The 16,723-nt window shown below is 47.7% G+C and overlaps 1 protein-coding gene across 1 annotated transcript in view; it reads left to right on the top strand.

The window, feature by feature from the left end:
- The window catches only part of FBXO42 (F-box protein 42), a 32,162-nt gene extending 18,087 nt beyond the window's left edge, over positions 1-14,075 (top strand). Inside the window, 10 exon segments of the mRNA XM_061567908.1 lie at positions 631-765; positions 2,383-2,536; positions 3,155-3,265; positions 4,675-4,771; positions 6,598-6,654; positions 7,374-7,490; positions 8,261-8,303; positions 8,306-8,500; positions 10,303-11,516; positions 11,518-14,075. Coding sequence (XP_061423892.1) covers positions 631-765; positions 2,383-2,536; positions 3,155-3,265; positions 4,675-4,771; positions 6,598-6,654; positions 7,374-7,490; positions 8,261-8,303; positions 8,306-8,500; positions 10,303-11,516; positions 11,518-12,492 — 3,098 coding nt within the window. The 3' untranslated portion in view covers positions 12,493-14,075.
- The last annotated feature ends 2,648 nt before the right edge of the window (positions 14,076-16,723 follow it).

Below are 16,723 nucleotides of genomic sequence, written 5' to 3'. Positions count from 1 at the left end.
AGATATTCGAATGGATGCTTCGATGCTTGACATGACGTTGACAGCACAATTTTGATAGAATTTGGAGAAAGAATTTAAAAAATAAGAAAAATGACTTGCACTTGCTCAGATGGTTTCACTTTGTCACACCCATTACAGTGATTCTCCCATTGTAAGATGCACACACATGCATGTCATCTTACCTTACCACACTTATTCATACAGTGCTTTTGAGTATCATGCACATTGCATTGTCTTATTTTGTCACACCTACCACCCGCTGCTTCTCACCATAAGACGCACACACGGCATGACGTTGTCTTACTTCGTCACATCACACGGCACATGTCACACAAAACACCTTGTATGGGTCTGGAAGCAGATTCAAACAATATACTGTGACGCCCACTAAACAGCACAGATATGAGGCTTCTTTCCCCCATCTATGCTTGAATAATCGAGTAATCGAACCATAAACGGGCAGATTAATAATCTAAAGATTCAACACATGAATCAAAAATACTCTCCAAAGGATAAGTAGGTAACATTTCAGGCAGTAGTCCTTCCTCACAGCACTTACAAGTTGGATTTCCCCACTGTATTTGTTGGTATATAACCCTGAATAATGCCGACGTTTGTTTGTTAATGCAGGTGCTTGCTACTACGACACAAACCACTCCATGTACGTGTTTGGGGGCTGCACGCACAGCAGTTGTAACGCTGCCTTCAACGACCTCTGGCGGCTCGACCTCAACAGCAAGGAGTGGATCCGGCCGCTGGCCTCTGGTCAGTGACGTCATCTTTGTCTTGGACAACAGGTAGTCCGCGACTTACGATGGAGATGCGTTACGACGACCCCATCGTAAGTCGAAAATATCGTAAGTCGAAAATGGCCTAGCCTACCCAGGAGTCTTAAAGAATGGTGATAATTTAGCAAAACCAGAGCAATTTACAGTACCGTACTGTATAAACTATATGCGTACAGTACATCCCGGCAGCGTCCCAGCGTACAGCGTCGTACCTCGCACGCTGCTGTGTTTGCCTGCCGCGCGAAATGTAAAATATTTTACAATTTTGTCATATCGCTATCGCCATCGTAAGATCGAAATATCGTAAGTCGGACCATCGTAAATCGGGGACTACCTGTATTCACATTCGGTCATCGACTACTGTGGACCTGGCAACCAAATGGTTCGTAGATGAGCGTTGATTCCTGCTTAGGGGAACGACCCAGCCCCAGCATTGCTGCAATGGTCATAGAAATTACTTTCGCTTCATGGAATGTCACCAGTGCATGTCCCGCAGAGTGACTAGCCAATGCCATAGGAATATGGAATGTCCACCTCGGGCTCAAGGCCATGTGATACCTGGTGAGGCGTGTAAACATCAGCACTGAGGAGACAGACAGTGGGTGTGGTGTTGGCCACCCACCCCCTCTTGAGCCGTGGCAGCCGCCTCCATAAGTGCATGCGAACAGCACTTGCTTCCAAGTCTGTTAAAGGCTGTACGGGGGATCTTTGATGTCAGGGGTACCACAGTGACTTAAAGCTTTCGTGACTGCAGGAATTAAATTTCTTGGGTCTTTCGGTAAAATCGCGTAGATAACCTATCCACGCGCCTTTATCGAAAGACCCAAGTTAATGGTACCACAGTGGTGAGATGTTAACTACCTCACCTGGTATGCAGGAGGTCGTGGGTTCATCCCGACCCTGACGCCTGTATATTTGGAGTTTGCATGTCCGTTTCCCCATGGTCGCGTGGAGCTTTTTCCAGGTCCTCCGGTTTTATTCCTCCAAATTTATATAAATTTCCACGTAGTAAGCCAATTCGTCGAGCCATCACTTGTGGCCAGGTCTGAAAAAGAGCTGTATAGTTCAGTGGGCCTTACTGGTGAAATAAAATTTGTAAAAAAAAGTGGATACAATCAATGGCGGAGCCAGGATTTTCAGGGAGGGGGGGCAACCCCTCCAGCAATGAAAAATTATAGTTGTTAGTAAGTAAGGACTTGTCCCTTATTCGACGCGTGTGCGGCGATGGCACGGCCATCGATCGAGGGTCGAATTAGAACCGCGTGTGATCGGCATCGCGCTCCCTGAAGGTATGCCTTCAGGGAAATCGTGTACGCACAATTCTGTGAGTCACTTGTAACTGCTTTGCCGTTAATTATTGCCAATTATAGACTCAGACTATTGTCCTATCAATTCATAGAGTCCCTGGCACGTAATAACATGCTACACAGTGGCAGTGGGGGTCGCAAAATGCCAATTTATTATTAATAAACCCCAATGATCCCATCGAAATTAGGGATTTTGATCGGATCATTGGGGGGGCACGTGCCACCCCACCCCCCCCCCACTGGCTCTGCCCGTGGATGCAATGTTTGTGTTTGTGTGTGTACACCAGGCTCGTACCCGTCCCCCAAAGCGGGCGCCACGTTGGTGGTACACGGGGACCTGCTGGTTCTCTTTGGAGGATGGACACGGCCCAGCCCTTACCCCCTGCACCAGCCTGAACGATTCTTTGATGAGATCCACACCTACTCTCCCTCCAAGAACTGGTACAAGCTCGCAAAACCACGTTGGAACACTCACACATGTGCCCACAGCTGCCCTTATGCCTGCACCATTCCTGCACCACGCTTGCACAATGCACAACACTTAAATCACACCTGTATCACACAGACACATACACACACACAAACAAGCAACTTCATCAAATATGTACCATTCCCGTGCACCTGTATCCTGCCTGTATCCCGTGACTGCCACACTAACGTATAACACTATATAAGTCTTCATGAGATTTTCACTGGACATACATCGCTCGTGTACCAGACTAGAGCCATGTAGCTCTCGCTTGTCTAACCATACTTTGCTCCCTTCATAAATAGCAACACTCAAGGATCAATCTCGCAAGAAGTCATCAGCTATGGGTTTTCCCGTGATAGTTGATACATGGTTGGTTCCGGATCGTGATTGTGAATTTTTGCTCGATGGTTTCCCCTCTTTTTCCCCTCGTCTTTTCTTCTTTTGTTCCCACTAGAATGACACAGAAAATGTTTCGGTTACTTTTTTTGTATTGTTGATTGACTTAAAATGAAATCGACCACTGTTGCAAAACATAATAACCCGGTGGAGCAGGTGACCAGTGTTACTCTATGTCCCATCTGGCGCAGGTGGAATTGCGTTGTGACTACACAGGGGCCACCGCCAATGGCCGGGCACTCGGCCTCTGTTATCGGCAATCAGATGATTGTTTTTGGAGGCTCCTTGGGATCCCGGCAAATGTGAGTCTTTGCATATATATCACATGTGTATCAGGGCCAGTGTGTGTGTGGGGGGTATTGTTGAAGGCTAAGGATTAGGTTGGTGCACTGATTGGGTGCGGTACTATACCATGGACCCAGCGAACTTTAAGTTAATTTCCTAGCTCTAACATTGCTGGTGAGTGATATACATGAAGCAGTGCCCACTTCGTCATCCCACAAAGACCAAGCATGATGAAGTATGGCCAAACAACCCCAACCCCCCCCCCCCCCCATGATTTGCACAACATTGGGAAGGCATTCATTCAGCAGTGGCTTGACAAATGGCAAACACATTCCTGCGGAGGGAGCTGGTAGGAACGTTGGGTTGCTCGGTCAATGGCCAGGGTCAACGGCGGCGTGGTGTATTCCGCAAATATGGCCGACTGTGAGGGCGGACACAAGCCGGCGTGAGTAGGTTAAACGTTGAGTTTTATAAGGGCACCACGGGGTGACCACCCCCTCTCCACCCAGCCCCACCCCCCACCCAGCCCCACCCAGCCCCTCCCCACCCTCCCCTTTCCACCTAGCCCCACCCCTCCCATTTTTGGATGCACGACGGACGGACACAATAATCCCCTGTGGGCTGGTGTAACCAGGAGGTTCCTACCAGTATAAACTATGTATATACAGACCTTTCTTTTATCACTAGCCATGCACACAACTGGCGATCACAGTAGGGATCTGGAATGGGCCTTGACCTCTGCTGCTTTCCGTTTTGCCTAAAACAAGTACTGTACCTGGTTGAATACATCAGTTGAATCACTGTGGAAACAGGTGGCCAGAATCTAGTGCTGTTCCCACTATTCCCCTGAGTGGCATGCTGGCCTTTGATAGGTGTCCACTCAACGCACTTGCTTAAACAGTTTCTTCGCTTTAACAGGATTATTGGCGTTTGTGTTGAAAGCCAATATCGGGTAGTATTTATGGTACGTTATATTTTATGGTACAATCCTTTTGTTGCAATCAAATAATTAAACTAACTCCGCTTAAATGTAATGTGTAAATGTGCAGCCCTGTGTCAATCTACTGCTGGATGAGGGCCTTATGTGGCTATGTGGGACAGGAGGGTTATTTGACTACATTTCTCCACGCTGGTCAGCGTGCATTGGTGAATGTGAAGGAACTTAGATGTGGAGACATAGCTGTTGCCTATATAACACCTGTGGTGTGAAGTGTATTGCTCTTTGTCCAATCCACTGTTGTATTAGTATGAGATAATTGTGGGTGATTTTGTCAGAGGAGATTTTAATGAGGTATACTGCTTATTCACATAGGGTTAATGTTGAAAAATAGTATGAATAAGGATGTTGCTATTGCCGGGTAATTGATGCTCCGTTGTGTGTGGGCAACCGGCTACGTACGTGCGACGTTTGATTGCCGTGCTTTAGGAACAACGAAGTGTGGGTGCTGGACCTGGAGCAGTGGGCCTGGTCGCGACCTGCTGTCACTGGCACCAAACCTCAGCCTCGTGGAGGCCAGTCCCAGGCAAGTGTCGTCATTGCACCGCTGGTTTTTATTTACTTCATCGTTGTACTTTTATTTAATTTGTTCAGCTTTTTTGTAATTTTGGTCACCCAGGTCATGAGTGCAAATTCGACTTTCCCGGTGTCTTGTCTTCTCCCCTGGTTAAACAAATAGACTTTACTTCACATCTGTGTTGAAAGTTAGCAACATAATGCATTATATTATGGTTACTAAGCAGAAGTGTTATTTGTGGTTAAAACTATAAGCATTTGGAACAATCACAGCTGAGATGTTGGCAAACACCTGGGACACTCAAATCTCAATGCGATGTGTGCCACCAATGCCCTTGGTGGACGTGAGACTCAGCGATTCGAGGGATGACTCATAAGAAAATATTTTCACACTGCCACTAGTGTGCACGTGGGTGTAGTTTTATCGACTTAGCTCAAGCTACAGTCTTAATTGTATTTATTTTAGTAATGAATTAATAATTTAGGGACACTCTAGGGATGTCACCGCTTGGTCACCGACCTCTCCGAGCTCACTTCCAACACCAGTCTTGCCAAGCTGTCTTGACGACAATGACCAGCAATGATAGCAACGACCAACGCAGTTCAATTAATCTTCGTCCTAATCAATAATGGCAGCAGTTAATGCACTGTTTACCAATGAAGACTGGCAACAATCGTGATTATTATTATTATAATCATTATTGTCTTCATCCTCATTGTTATTTAATTTCATAATTATGTCATCATCATCCATCGTAATTTTTATGCTCATCGTTATTCATTGTCATCGGCATCCAATATTATTTTTCAAAATCATCTTCACGTTGTATTGTAATGTCATTCGGTATGCATCGAATGTGTTCCCGGTGATATATATTTTTTTACCCTATTTGCTTGAACCAATATTTGGCTCCCCGGTCATCGTTTTTATCAGCTGGAAATTGCAGATGTTAGGATTAACTTATCACCTAACTTTGATCTCACTCGCATCACCTCGGACAACATTAAGCCTCCCACCAGGCTTATGTCTTGTCCATAACACGGTTGTCGGCCTTCCATCTTATCTGCAGACAAGCAACAAAATAGGAAGGTTTTAGCACCAATCCAGCCACAGATAACAAGAGTTTTACTGTAAAAGCATGGTTGTTGAGAAGGTGAAAGGGTTCACAGTGCCTCATGACCGACTGCTCTCATAGCGTATGGCTTGTTCAGATTCAGTTGTGCAGCATCACTATTTCACATGGCTGCAAAGTGATGTGTGGAAGCTGCCTGCCCTATCATTCTGCATGACACTTTCGATATTTTTGCCCATGATCATATCTGCCTTTGTGAACTCCTAGGCAGAAACGCTTGTGCTAGCTGAACCAAAAATGGCTGCATCTCCTAGGATATACTTTTTATAAAGTGTTTTTTTCCAACATCATGGGACCTCCTTTGCCAGTACCAAAATATGAGAATAGGTTTTCCCCTTTTTTCTGGCAACAAACAGGTGTGAAGATGGCGAAGGAGGTCCCATGATGTAGCTGCTCATCCCCGAGCTCTCATTACTTTGATAGTGCTTGTCTTTGTGCTGTACGCCTTTTGGCGTCCTCTGGTCTAACACCGTTTTGAGACTAGGCTCAAAAGAAAGCTGTCTCTGGTGTGGACCAAAAGACAATGCATATATTATCAGTGTTTTTTGTTTGCATTCTGACCACAAGTATTGTTTTTTTCAACTCTCACAAGAGAAGGCTCTATTTTAAATAAGGCAGGGGAGAATGTCTTCCATGCAGAGGAGACGATATGTCAATGTATCCATGGGATTCTCATAGGTGTGTGTGGTTTTTCCTGTTGCAGATTGTGTTGGATGATCAGACAATCCTGATCCTCGGTGGCTGCGGAGGCCCCAATGCTGTGAGTGATTTTTTTTCTTCCATTTCAGGTTTTTGATCATGCTCAAAGTCATTCCCTGCATGATTGTGGTGCCTGTACTCTGTGTGCTCGCTCAGACGTATCACAATTTGATCTCTTTCAAAGTAATAAAGATATACAATTGCATCTCTTGTTCACAACGTTTTCAGTTGATGCAGCATAAAGCCAAATTTTAATTTAATTGTTCGGTATGTGATGGGAAATCTTTTCTTACGTTCACTGTCTCCAAAGAATATGCGATTCCATGATCCCATAGCGTAACGGTCATGGGTATGCACCAGACATAACCACCGCAGTCCCCAGCGAGTGAATGAAATGTCATGATGCAGGTCGTGGAGCATTTTAACGTCATAACATCTGTATGTGTTACCACTTGTGTACCGCTTTTCTTCAGGTATTTTGTCTATCTCGCATACATATCACAATCCTTATCTCTCGTCTACATCTCTCTCACCTCTACCTCTTGCCTAGTTCTTGTTGGTCTCACTTATCTTCATCTCTTAGCTTCAGCTCTCTTATCTCTTTCTCTTGTTCATATCTCTTTCATCTCGCCAATCTGTATCTCTGCTCGTCTCGACGGGCCATAGCTCAGCGGGCCGCTTTGAGCGCCTTCGTTTGAAGAACCCTGACAAAAGGGTGCGTCACCACCGCGTAAGTTTCGAGCGACGCTATTGGCTAAGGGTGATGTGCGCACACTGCAGGTGTTCAAGGATGCGTGGCTGCTACTGCTGGACGTGCAGCCTTGGCACTGGCAGCAGCTGGAGGTTGTCAACGAAGAGCACTGCGCCCCTGAGCTCTGGTGCCACCCTGCATGCAAGGTGTGTGCCAGCCTCAGTCTGCCTTGCCTTGGAGCATGCCAGCATGCCAACGTGCTGGGGGTACACATAACTGAGTCTTGTCTCCAGAATGTCGTGTGCCTTTTCAATTTGTCAACATTGAAGTATTAGCGTGCACACTGAGGAGGTAAGGTCAAATAATTCCTGTGACCGACACAGCCGAGGGAGGCCTTCATCCAGCATTTCATTAACATTGACTTGGGGCTATATGTGTATTTTAATTAAGTGTGTATGTTAGTAGTTCTATTGACCTACAGAAATTAGGGATTTTGATCGGATCATTGGGGGGGGGGGCATGTGCCAACCCAGCCCCCCCCCCCCCCCCCCCCCCCCCCCCCCCACTGGCTCCCCCAGTGCCAGGCGAGGTAGTTAACGCCTCGCTACTGTAGTGACATACCTCAAACCATTATATATTTATATAATAATGGCTGATACCTTTATAGACACTCTGTATCAATAGAACCTGTTGAAAATCACGACAAAGCAAATAATGTGTGCTGCAACTTAATCTATTTTAAAGTTACGGTTGCCGGGCACAGGCCCAAAATACTCGACGATCGGCAACAATGTCACCTTTGTATGTTTTTTATCCGCAGTTGTAATGTCGTGCATTGCAAATGCCATGTCGTCTCCTCCCATCGAACCACTCGGAACGTGTGCGACGGTTTGTAATTGTTTACGATTCGTAAACAACATTAGCCAATTACTTTAACCGTTTCCTAACCGGGGTGTGTGTGATCGCGTTGCCGCAGGTGGGAGATTGCGTGGTGGTGTTCAGCCAGGCACCGAGTGGAAGGCGCCGCTCAGCCCCAGCCTGCACTCGCGCCCGTCGCCCATCAGCACCAGCCCGCCCGCCGTGCCGGCGCCCATCCGACTGGGCGACCACAAAAGCCAGTCTCCTCACCGCTCGCCACGCGAACCCGAGGAGGAGGCGCAGTGCGTCAACGGGCGCTGGGGCACGCTGCGGCCCCGCACACAGCGCAGCCAGCCCGGTATGACCGCTAGCATGCCGCACGGTGGTCTACAACTAAACACGGCACACACTGGTACCAGGACCACTTCTCCACTCCGCTACCACTAAACCAGTCCCACAGGAACTCAATCTTGAGTCAAGCAGATTGAGTGAAAATCAGGAGCTGACAACATAAAACAGAGGCACAGCTGTAGGCAGCAGTTAGCACACTGCGCTTTGAACCCAACCACCTGAGCTTGTTTCCCACTCGTGGCTAACGTCTGTGGCGAGAGAGATCTGAACCGGTCCCAGACCACAACCCCCTCTTCACCAGCCTGCACTGGTCAGCACGGAGAAGTACGGTCATTCAACTCCCACAATCAGCACGGTGTGAGGAGGGCTTCATCCAGCAGGGGTTGTCACTAATAAAAAATTATGCGTAGAGTTGTGCTGTCCAACGTGTTCCACTTCTTTCCCACCTTATGTCGCCAACTGCGCTTATGGGAGGCGCGGGGGAAGGACAACAAACTAAACACAAAAAACTGCGAAAGAAATTAGTTTTCATTCTAGATTTAAAAGTGCAAAGCTCCAGTGGCTTCCTAACATCGGAAGGAAGAACGTTCCAGACAGCCGCAGAAACGCATCTGAAAGCGTGCGATGCAGTGGCCCGTCTTTGTACGATGGCTAGTATCTAAATTATAGTGCTCCAGTTTCTAGTGGTAGAAACATGATGAGCCATTATGTTTTACTTATTATTGGATAACATCATAGCGTGGTGGTCATGTGTATTTGCCCACCAAAGATATCCGAAAGTCTTGTTTGGCCCTGGTAAGGAAAAGGTTCCCACCCGTCGTGTTATCTCACAAGCTCAGCCCTTAACGGCTGTGAGTTGGGTCCATGTGAACGCTCGCCATCAGCGTGACTCGTGTTGCTCTTCAAAGTAAAAAAAACTCAGCTCTTAGCGGCTTTGTTTGTTTTATGTCATTTGAGTGAGGCCGCTTTATCTTGACACGAGTGTGAAGCTGCCTCGAGAGCATTTTTCACACGTGCTTATTGAGGGTTGTACGAGCTTGCCTACAGGGCTTATAGAACGAGTCAAGGAGAGGCTCTGATCTCTTGGCTGGCTTCCTGCATCGGCAGGGAAGAAGGAATGAGGGAAAGTTTGGAGTGTTGTGAATAGTTGGGTGTTTGGAGTGTCAAGTGGTTCGGAGGAAAGGCGATAAAGTGCCCTGGCAAGGTCAGGGAAAGGTGGGCTTCTTAATTGTCAGGCTGAACTGTTGGGAGGCAAGGCTATGGGTCGAGTTTATAATGATCGTTTAATGTTGTTATTTTTCTAGTTGCATTTATTTTTGTAGAAAAAAGTGCAATACACTTTGGATCTATGTAGTGTCTACATGTGACCGTCACTGCGGGATAGATGAAGGGGGTGCCCAGGACCAGTGCAGATTTCACTCGCCACTGATGTTCGCTGTCAGTGGGAATTAAAACACGAGTCACCTGGTTCATAAAACAGTGCACTAACCACTGCCACCACTCCCCCATTTATTTATATGATTTTTTTATAAATACAAGTTGACACATGTTCAACCATCATGATTATTCAGGAATATAACCATGCTTTGCCATATGAGATATTGCGCCAGTCACATGACTTTATTTTGTACTTATTTCCATTTGTACAATTTACCTGGGTAATATATTTGTTTAAAACTGGTTCTTAAAATGTTTATGGTTATGCTCCTTATCTGCCCTTGAATTGGGATGCCTATTTGGCATAAAAAAAAGAGACGTGCTGTTGCTTGACGTGTAGCGTACGCTCTCTGCGTGGCGATTGCATTGCAGGTGGAGACTCGGGTAGCTCGGCGGGTTCCAGCCCCGAGTACGCCCCTTCGATCGTAGAGGATGGGAGCCCCAGGAATTCCTCCAGAGAGGACGAAAACTACATGTGCCCCCCATCGATCGGGTCTGACCTCTTGTCCAGCCTCACTCCAGCTCACACAGCGCAGCCCGCGGACCCTGTGCCTGTGACCTCCTCCATTGTGCGTGATGACTTGCGAGCTCACCCTGAGCGGCCCACTGATCAGGTTCAATCTGGCTCGGAGCCGGACGCATCGAGCGCCAGGATGCCGCTTCCTGGTGTGGGGCATCTCCTCTCGGGGCCCAGTAGGGAAGCAATAGCGACTGAGGCCGGCGACGGCTCGGCGGACAGGCCGCCCCTTTATTCGGCAGAAACGAGCTACGCCTACAACTACGGCCCCGTAAATGAACGGTCCGCAAAGTGTCCACCCGACAGCTCGTGTAACTTCTCGTCCAGTCCTCTGAGGAAGCACCAGAAGCCGCCCTGGCAGGACCGTCCCAATAACGCTCCGGGGCGCAGTTTGACGGATGACGCGAGGATTCAAATTTGCGCGAGCCATAGCGGTGCGACGGCACTAGGCGGCCTCGGAGAGAATGGTGCGAGCAGCGTCATCTCCGGGCTGCTGAGCCGCCCCGCCTCATCCGGATTCCACAAACACCGCAACTCAAACGCCGCCTCCAGGTGTAACGGGACTCAAGACACCGCCGCCTGCGAAAGGTCATCTTTCAACGCATCCGAACGAGACACCTGGCACAGGTCCGGTCTGTCCTCTCCGCAAATGAACGGCTTGCACAGGTATATGGCCGCAGCCTCCGAACGGCACAGCGTTCGCATGTTATCGGCAGAAGCAGCATCGGGGTTTGATGTGCCTACCAAAGGCTGGAGAGAGTGCCCAGTCGGCAGCCAATCTACCTCGTCGACGCACAAAGTGGCCTCAACCCTCGAGAATAAACGCGCGGCCTCCAGCCCTACCCTCAACGCCGGGCTGAGAGCGGCTTTGCTTTCATTTGATAACGAAACATCGGACAATTCTCGGTCGGAGGAGGATGTCATGGTGACTGTGAGGCGATCAGGACTGGGTGCTGCTGTATTTGGCGCTCAGAGACACGCAGCAGACGGGTCAGCGGCAGCAACGGCTAGATTTGGAGGAAGTGCGTTTACATCCGCTAACAACATGGGTCCCAAAAACGATGTTTGGCAGAGGCAGGACTGAGTCCACTAACCACATGTCCAAAAGGAAAAACTTTGCCTCGGACTCATCCCTAAGAATATCGCCATCCCGGATGAGTTCTGTCGGTAGTGAGGGCAGATTCAGGGAAGCACTGACTGCCCGGCAACATGATGACGCAAACTGCGGTAGCTACTCCGTCAGGGATGGGCAGGACCACAGGCTATCATTTGTGTGCCGACCGGAATCGCCGAGTTGCGATTTGTCCAGCATGGACATGGTGGGCCGGAGCTCCACTACGCTCTCTGCCGAGACGAAAGGACTCTCCGCCGACGTTCTCTCGGCTGCTCTACGATCCGTGGGAACCTCGGTATCGGTCGCAGATAAATCCGGATCTGTTAGTGAGTGTGCGGCTCATAACGACAGGATGGAATCTGGTGTAAATGTGAATGGGTCTGCTTCGGCGGTAGCTGCTGCTGCTTCTGTTGCTGCTACCCACAGCCCCACGGAAGATGAAATGGCACCAGCCGCAAGCTCAACTGATGCAGAAGCAGCAGCAGAAGCAGCAGAAGCAGAGTCCGTCACAGGACCCATCCAAAGCAGTGCGCCGGGAGGAGCAGCAGCAGCAGGTGGTGGTGGTGGTGGAGGAGGCGGCGGGGGAGGCGGAGGCGGAGCATCGCGCTCCTTCCAGAACCTGGCACAGCGCCTGGGAGCGCCACGCCACCATCCTCACTCGCTGAGCCTCGGCAAGCCGCTCTACCAGAGCCTCAACTGCAAACCCATGCGCATGTACGTGCTGGAGGTGGGGCAGGCACGCTCGAGCAGGCGTGTGGCGTGGAAGGGCCTTTCCTGCCGCTCAGTGGTGGGGCCACCCGAGACCAGCCTCCACACGGTGGTGCGCGGCCGGGGGGAGCTCATAATCTTCGGCGGGCTGGTGGACCGCAAGCAGAACGTGAAATACTATCCCAAAACCAACGCCCTGTACTTCGTTAGGGCCAAGAGGTAACAGCGAGGTGGCGGTGCCCAGGCAACGACGATGTTCCCCCAGCCCCCCACCGTCCCTTTGCCGCCTTTTGTGTATGCCGGTCCGTGGATTGGTGCTGCTTGTTTTGACGTCATCTTTTTCATGGAAATGTTCCTTCTGCTGAACCTCGCCCATGGAATCTCGTTATTAATAGGATTTTAGGAACTAATTAATTCGCATTTTGTTACTTTTCGTTATTCTGAAGTGCAGTTTTTAACGTGCGTCGTGACGTCCGCCGACCCATGTACAACGTCGACGTTTACCTGTTCGTGTTCATTTTGGTTTTGCATACGGATTACCGTTTTGCTTGAGGGGGTTTAGCACTGGCTCGTTTTGAAGCCTGCACTGGAGGGGTTCGATGTTTCCGGCGGTAGCAGATTCTCTCTGTGTTGTTTCTCTGTGCCATTGATATGCAATATTAAAAACATTTATTGAACGGGACAACCTTACTTCATATTTATGGTAATCTTTAATTTAAAAGAAAAACACTAGTTTTGCCTTCATTTGTCGAGAGCACAATGCAAACGTACAAAGCCCCTGCACAGCTTGGAAACGGTGTTGAAGTAATTAACGCAGTTGGTTGTTGATACATGTGAGAGCAATTGTTAAATTTGCTTTAGAACCCTTTCATATTTCGTTCCTTTTTATCCCTATTTCACATTCTTTGCCATGACAGAAATATGAAGATAGTGAAAATGTTGTCTTTTGTCAATCCACTTGTGGATTAAGGCCTTCCCAAAGAAGATAGTTCTTTACCACACTGTGCAGTGTGGGTTGGTGAAGCGAGAAGGGGCGGGGGGGGGGGTCAGGACCCACTCACTATTGATGTTAGCTGCGGCCGCGAATCAAACTCAGGTCGCTGGGTTCATAGTGCAGTGAGCAAACCACCGCACCACTGCCCCCTCCACAGATATATCCTTTCACAGTTCCCACAGCATGGACTGCATCGTCGCACCCTGTCGGGAATCAATCCCTGGATAAATGTCACTAATATTTTTGAAGTAACCTCACTGATGCACAATATTAAACTTCAATTGTGTACACTTAGACTGTAGATTGTTGAATACGTGAAACACTAAAAAAAATGTTTGTACAAGGAGCTGAAATGAGTGACGTAAAGTGAAAAGCCAAATTTAACGCGATAATTTTGCGCGCAATAATTTGCGATGAGGCCCGAAAGACTTCAACCGAACTACATTCGACCAATGTGGTTTAAGCGTGGGGCGCATTCCCAGAGTCACGGTGGTGGTGGGCTTTAGATATGACCATTCGTCCTGCAGGCCATCCACATTGCTCGTGTTCAACCTCCTAATGAGACAATTTCGTGACGACTGTACTTCATAAGATGGTGCTAAGATGTGTGTTGGATTGGCAGTGGGAGCCCCATTCTGTCCTGGAGTATAGTGAGATCCGTTAACGATATTAGGTGGACTCTCTTGCCTTTGCCGACGCTGTGATAATGGTGGAAGTTTGAAACTTGTGAACACTTTGATAACACACGGTACAAAGCTTGGACGCAGAGATGCAAAAAGACTCGATGTTTAACTTAAAATAAAAAAACACAATTCAGCCCCTCCATGGGTGTTCCTCTCAATTTTACATTTCACGATTCAGCTGTCTTAATGCCTGTCACAATTCTGTACTACCTGCTTAGGTTTGCACAGTTGTGCCGTATAAGCGCTTCGATGTGTTGTTCTGCACTTGTAACTTGCGAGTTGCAATCACCTTGAGATACAAAAGAAAAATCCGATACCACGTTGCAGAAAATCACTTCTGCATTGTGCGATGCCAACATTTGTTGTGCTGTGGAGTGGACGGACTCCCTGCCACAGAAATGTTGAAATTCCACCACCAGTCGGGAAGTAAACCATCTCACACACATTTGGCAAAGCAGCTTAAAAGGTCAAAAATGTATTCCAGCATCTCAAATTCAACAGCCAAAAGAAGAAAAAAACACGCTTTTGAACAAAATATACAGACAAGCTGTCTACATCAAAACAACTGGAATCCCAGCATGGTTTGCATGTCCGCCTGCCATCCCGTGTTTAATTCCATTTTCAAATGAAGAAAATGCTTGAACGTAACTACAATGTTAGTCTCCCCCAGAATTAACTTATTTTTATGATGGGAAATTTTATTTTTTTGCAGTAGCTGAATAGTACGCGAATTATCATATAACAGCGCTGCCATGCTGTGATCTTGTTTTTGTTAACACACTGGACTTGCAATGCGGATGTTGCTGGTTGGATTCCATCTCCCGGTGCGGCAGTTGACACGTGGAACAAGCGTCTTAGATGATCTGTCGCCTCTGTCCCACCCGGCAGTATAAATGGGTACACCACAAGTCAATTTTCAGATCACGTATGGCAGGGTAAATTGGGTACTTCCACCTCTCTTCTGGCTTTTGACTAACCATCGAAGACCATGAGCAATGGACTTTTAAATTTAGATTGAAAACTCTGAAAACGTTTTGTGTTCAGTTTGTTTTCCTTCCTTCTCCAATGATCACTGTTGGCTACATAGCGTGTGAAAGAAGTTCAACATACGTCTGACCAGCGAAGGCCGATATACCACCTAGAGGGTCTGTATAGAGCTCCATCTCGTCATAACCTTGTCGGCCAGCAGTAGCATGAGCAAGCAATTACAGGGCTGCACTTTTGCCCCTTACATTACATACCAACTCAACATAATATGGCAACAAGAGTCAGCCGTTTGTATGGCTCTTGTACGACAACCAGGGCTGCACAATACCGTTCATGTCCTTTTTCATCATTCACTTCTGGTCCATGCTGCACCAATGTTCTCTGCACAATCGAATAATCCCAAGCTTGTGCATTTCCAACAGGCTGTGCGATCACTGAATCCAGGAAGCGATTCGCTGTTGGAGGTCATAAGATAATTACCATAGAGCAGGTTGATCTCGAGGTGTCGTTTGGATATGCGTGAACATATCGGCATAGTGATTTCACACCTTTTTGCAATATTGGGGGAGCGGTGGTGCAGTGGTTAGCACACTGCGCTCTCGACCTTGCGACCTGGATTTCATTACCAGTAGCAGCTAACATCAGTTCCAATTCCCCCCCCCCCCCCCCCCGACTTCACAAACACACCGTCCAGTGTGGTGAAATGCGGTCAAACAACCTCCCATGATATGGCGCGGGGAGGTTTTTTTTTTATCCAGCTGTGGATTAACGGGTTGTAAATTGTTACATCAATTGCAATGCAACGTATTGTCATCCAATCTTATTGTACTACACAACTCGGGGTACCCACTCCACAGGGTGCCAAGATAGTGAGATGTTCATTTCCTCGTCTGGTATATGGGTTCGATCCCGACCTGTGACGCCTGTATATTTGGAGTTTGCATGTTCTTCCCATTGTCGCGTGGATTTTTCTCCGGGTCCTCCGGGTTTTCCCTCCAAATTTAAAATCAACATGTGTTTATAGTATTTGGCTGCTTTCAATTTCCACATGACAAGCCACTTCGTTGATTATATCATTTGTAGCCAGGTCACTTCTGAAAAAGAGATACTGCTTAGTGGGCCTTGGTAAAAAGAGAAAAAGTGTGCTCTGATTATGCCAATTGACCACGTGTGGTGTGAATTATCGCACGTGGCAGGATCAAACATAAGCGTAATGAGGAGTGGACCACGTGTTTCAACTGCTGCTTGAAGAGAATGACAGTGACATCCACGCTGAGACTTAACTAAAGATGCACACGTTGCCTACGACTAAACACTAAAGTAACAATTCGGAAGAAAAAAACATGCGTTGTGCGTGCATTATGGGACTACGTTAATTAGTTAAGGACTTCAGAAGTATGTAATTAGAAGTACGGAAGTCGGCGGGGTAGCTATTATGCCAAAAAATTAACCCGTAAAAACGTTTTTCACTATAAATCCTTTATATGCGTGGCATCGGGGCGGCTAGAGTCCTCTCGTCCTCTGGCTTGAGATGGCTGCCACCTATGGGTCAGATGATTGTCTGGCAGCATTAAACAATTGGTAATTAAATATTTAAAAATGTTTCCCTAAACAGTGTAAAATTTTGGAATTTTTTTTTTCACGAAAATGTATTGTCACGCACAACGAGTCTGTGTGGAAAATGTCAGCTCGATTGGATCACGGGAAGTGGGTTAAAAAACGACCGAAAAATTTGCACGGTCCTAAGCAAGTGAACTTAATATAAAGGATTTAAAAAGACCCGCAGGCCA

This window comes from Lethenteron reissneri, chromosome 40 (genome assembly GCF_015708825.2).
Source record: "Lethenteron reissneri isolate LAM-NWPU_2019-01 chromosome 40, ASM1570882v1, whole genome shotgun sequence".
NCBI lineage: Eukaryota > Metazoa > Chordata > Hyperoartia > Petromyzontiformes > Petromyzontidae > Lethenteron > Lethenteron reissneri.
Note: the sequence above shows the minus strand (reverse complement) of the source record. Positions and strands in the feature narration are given on the sequence as shown.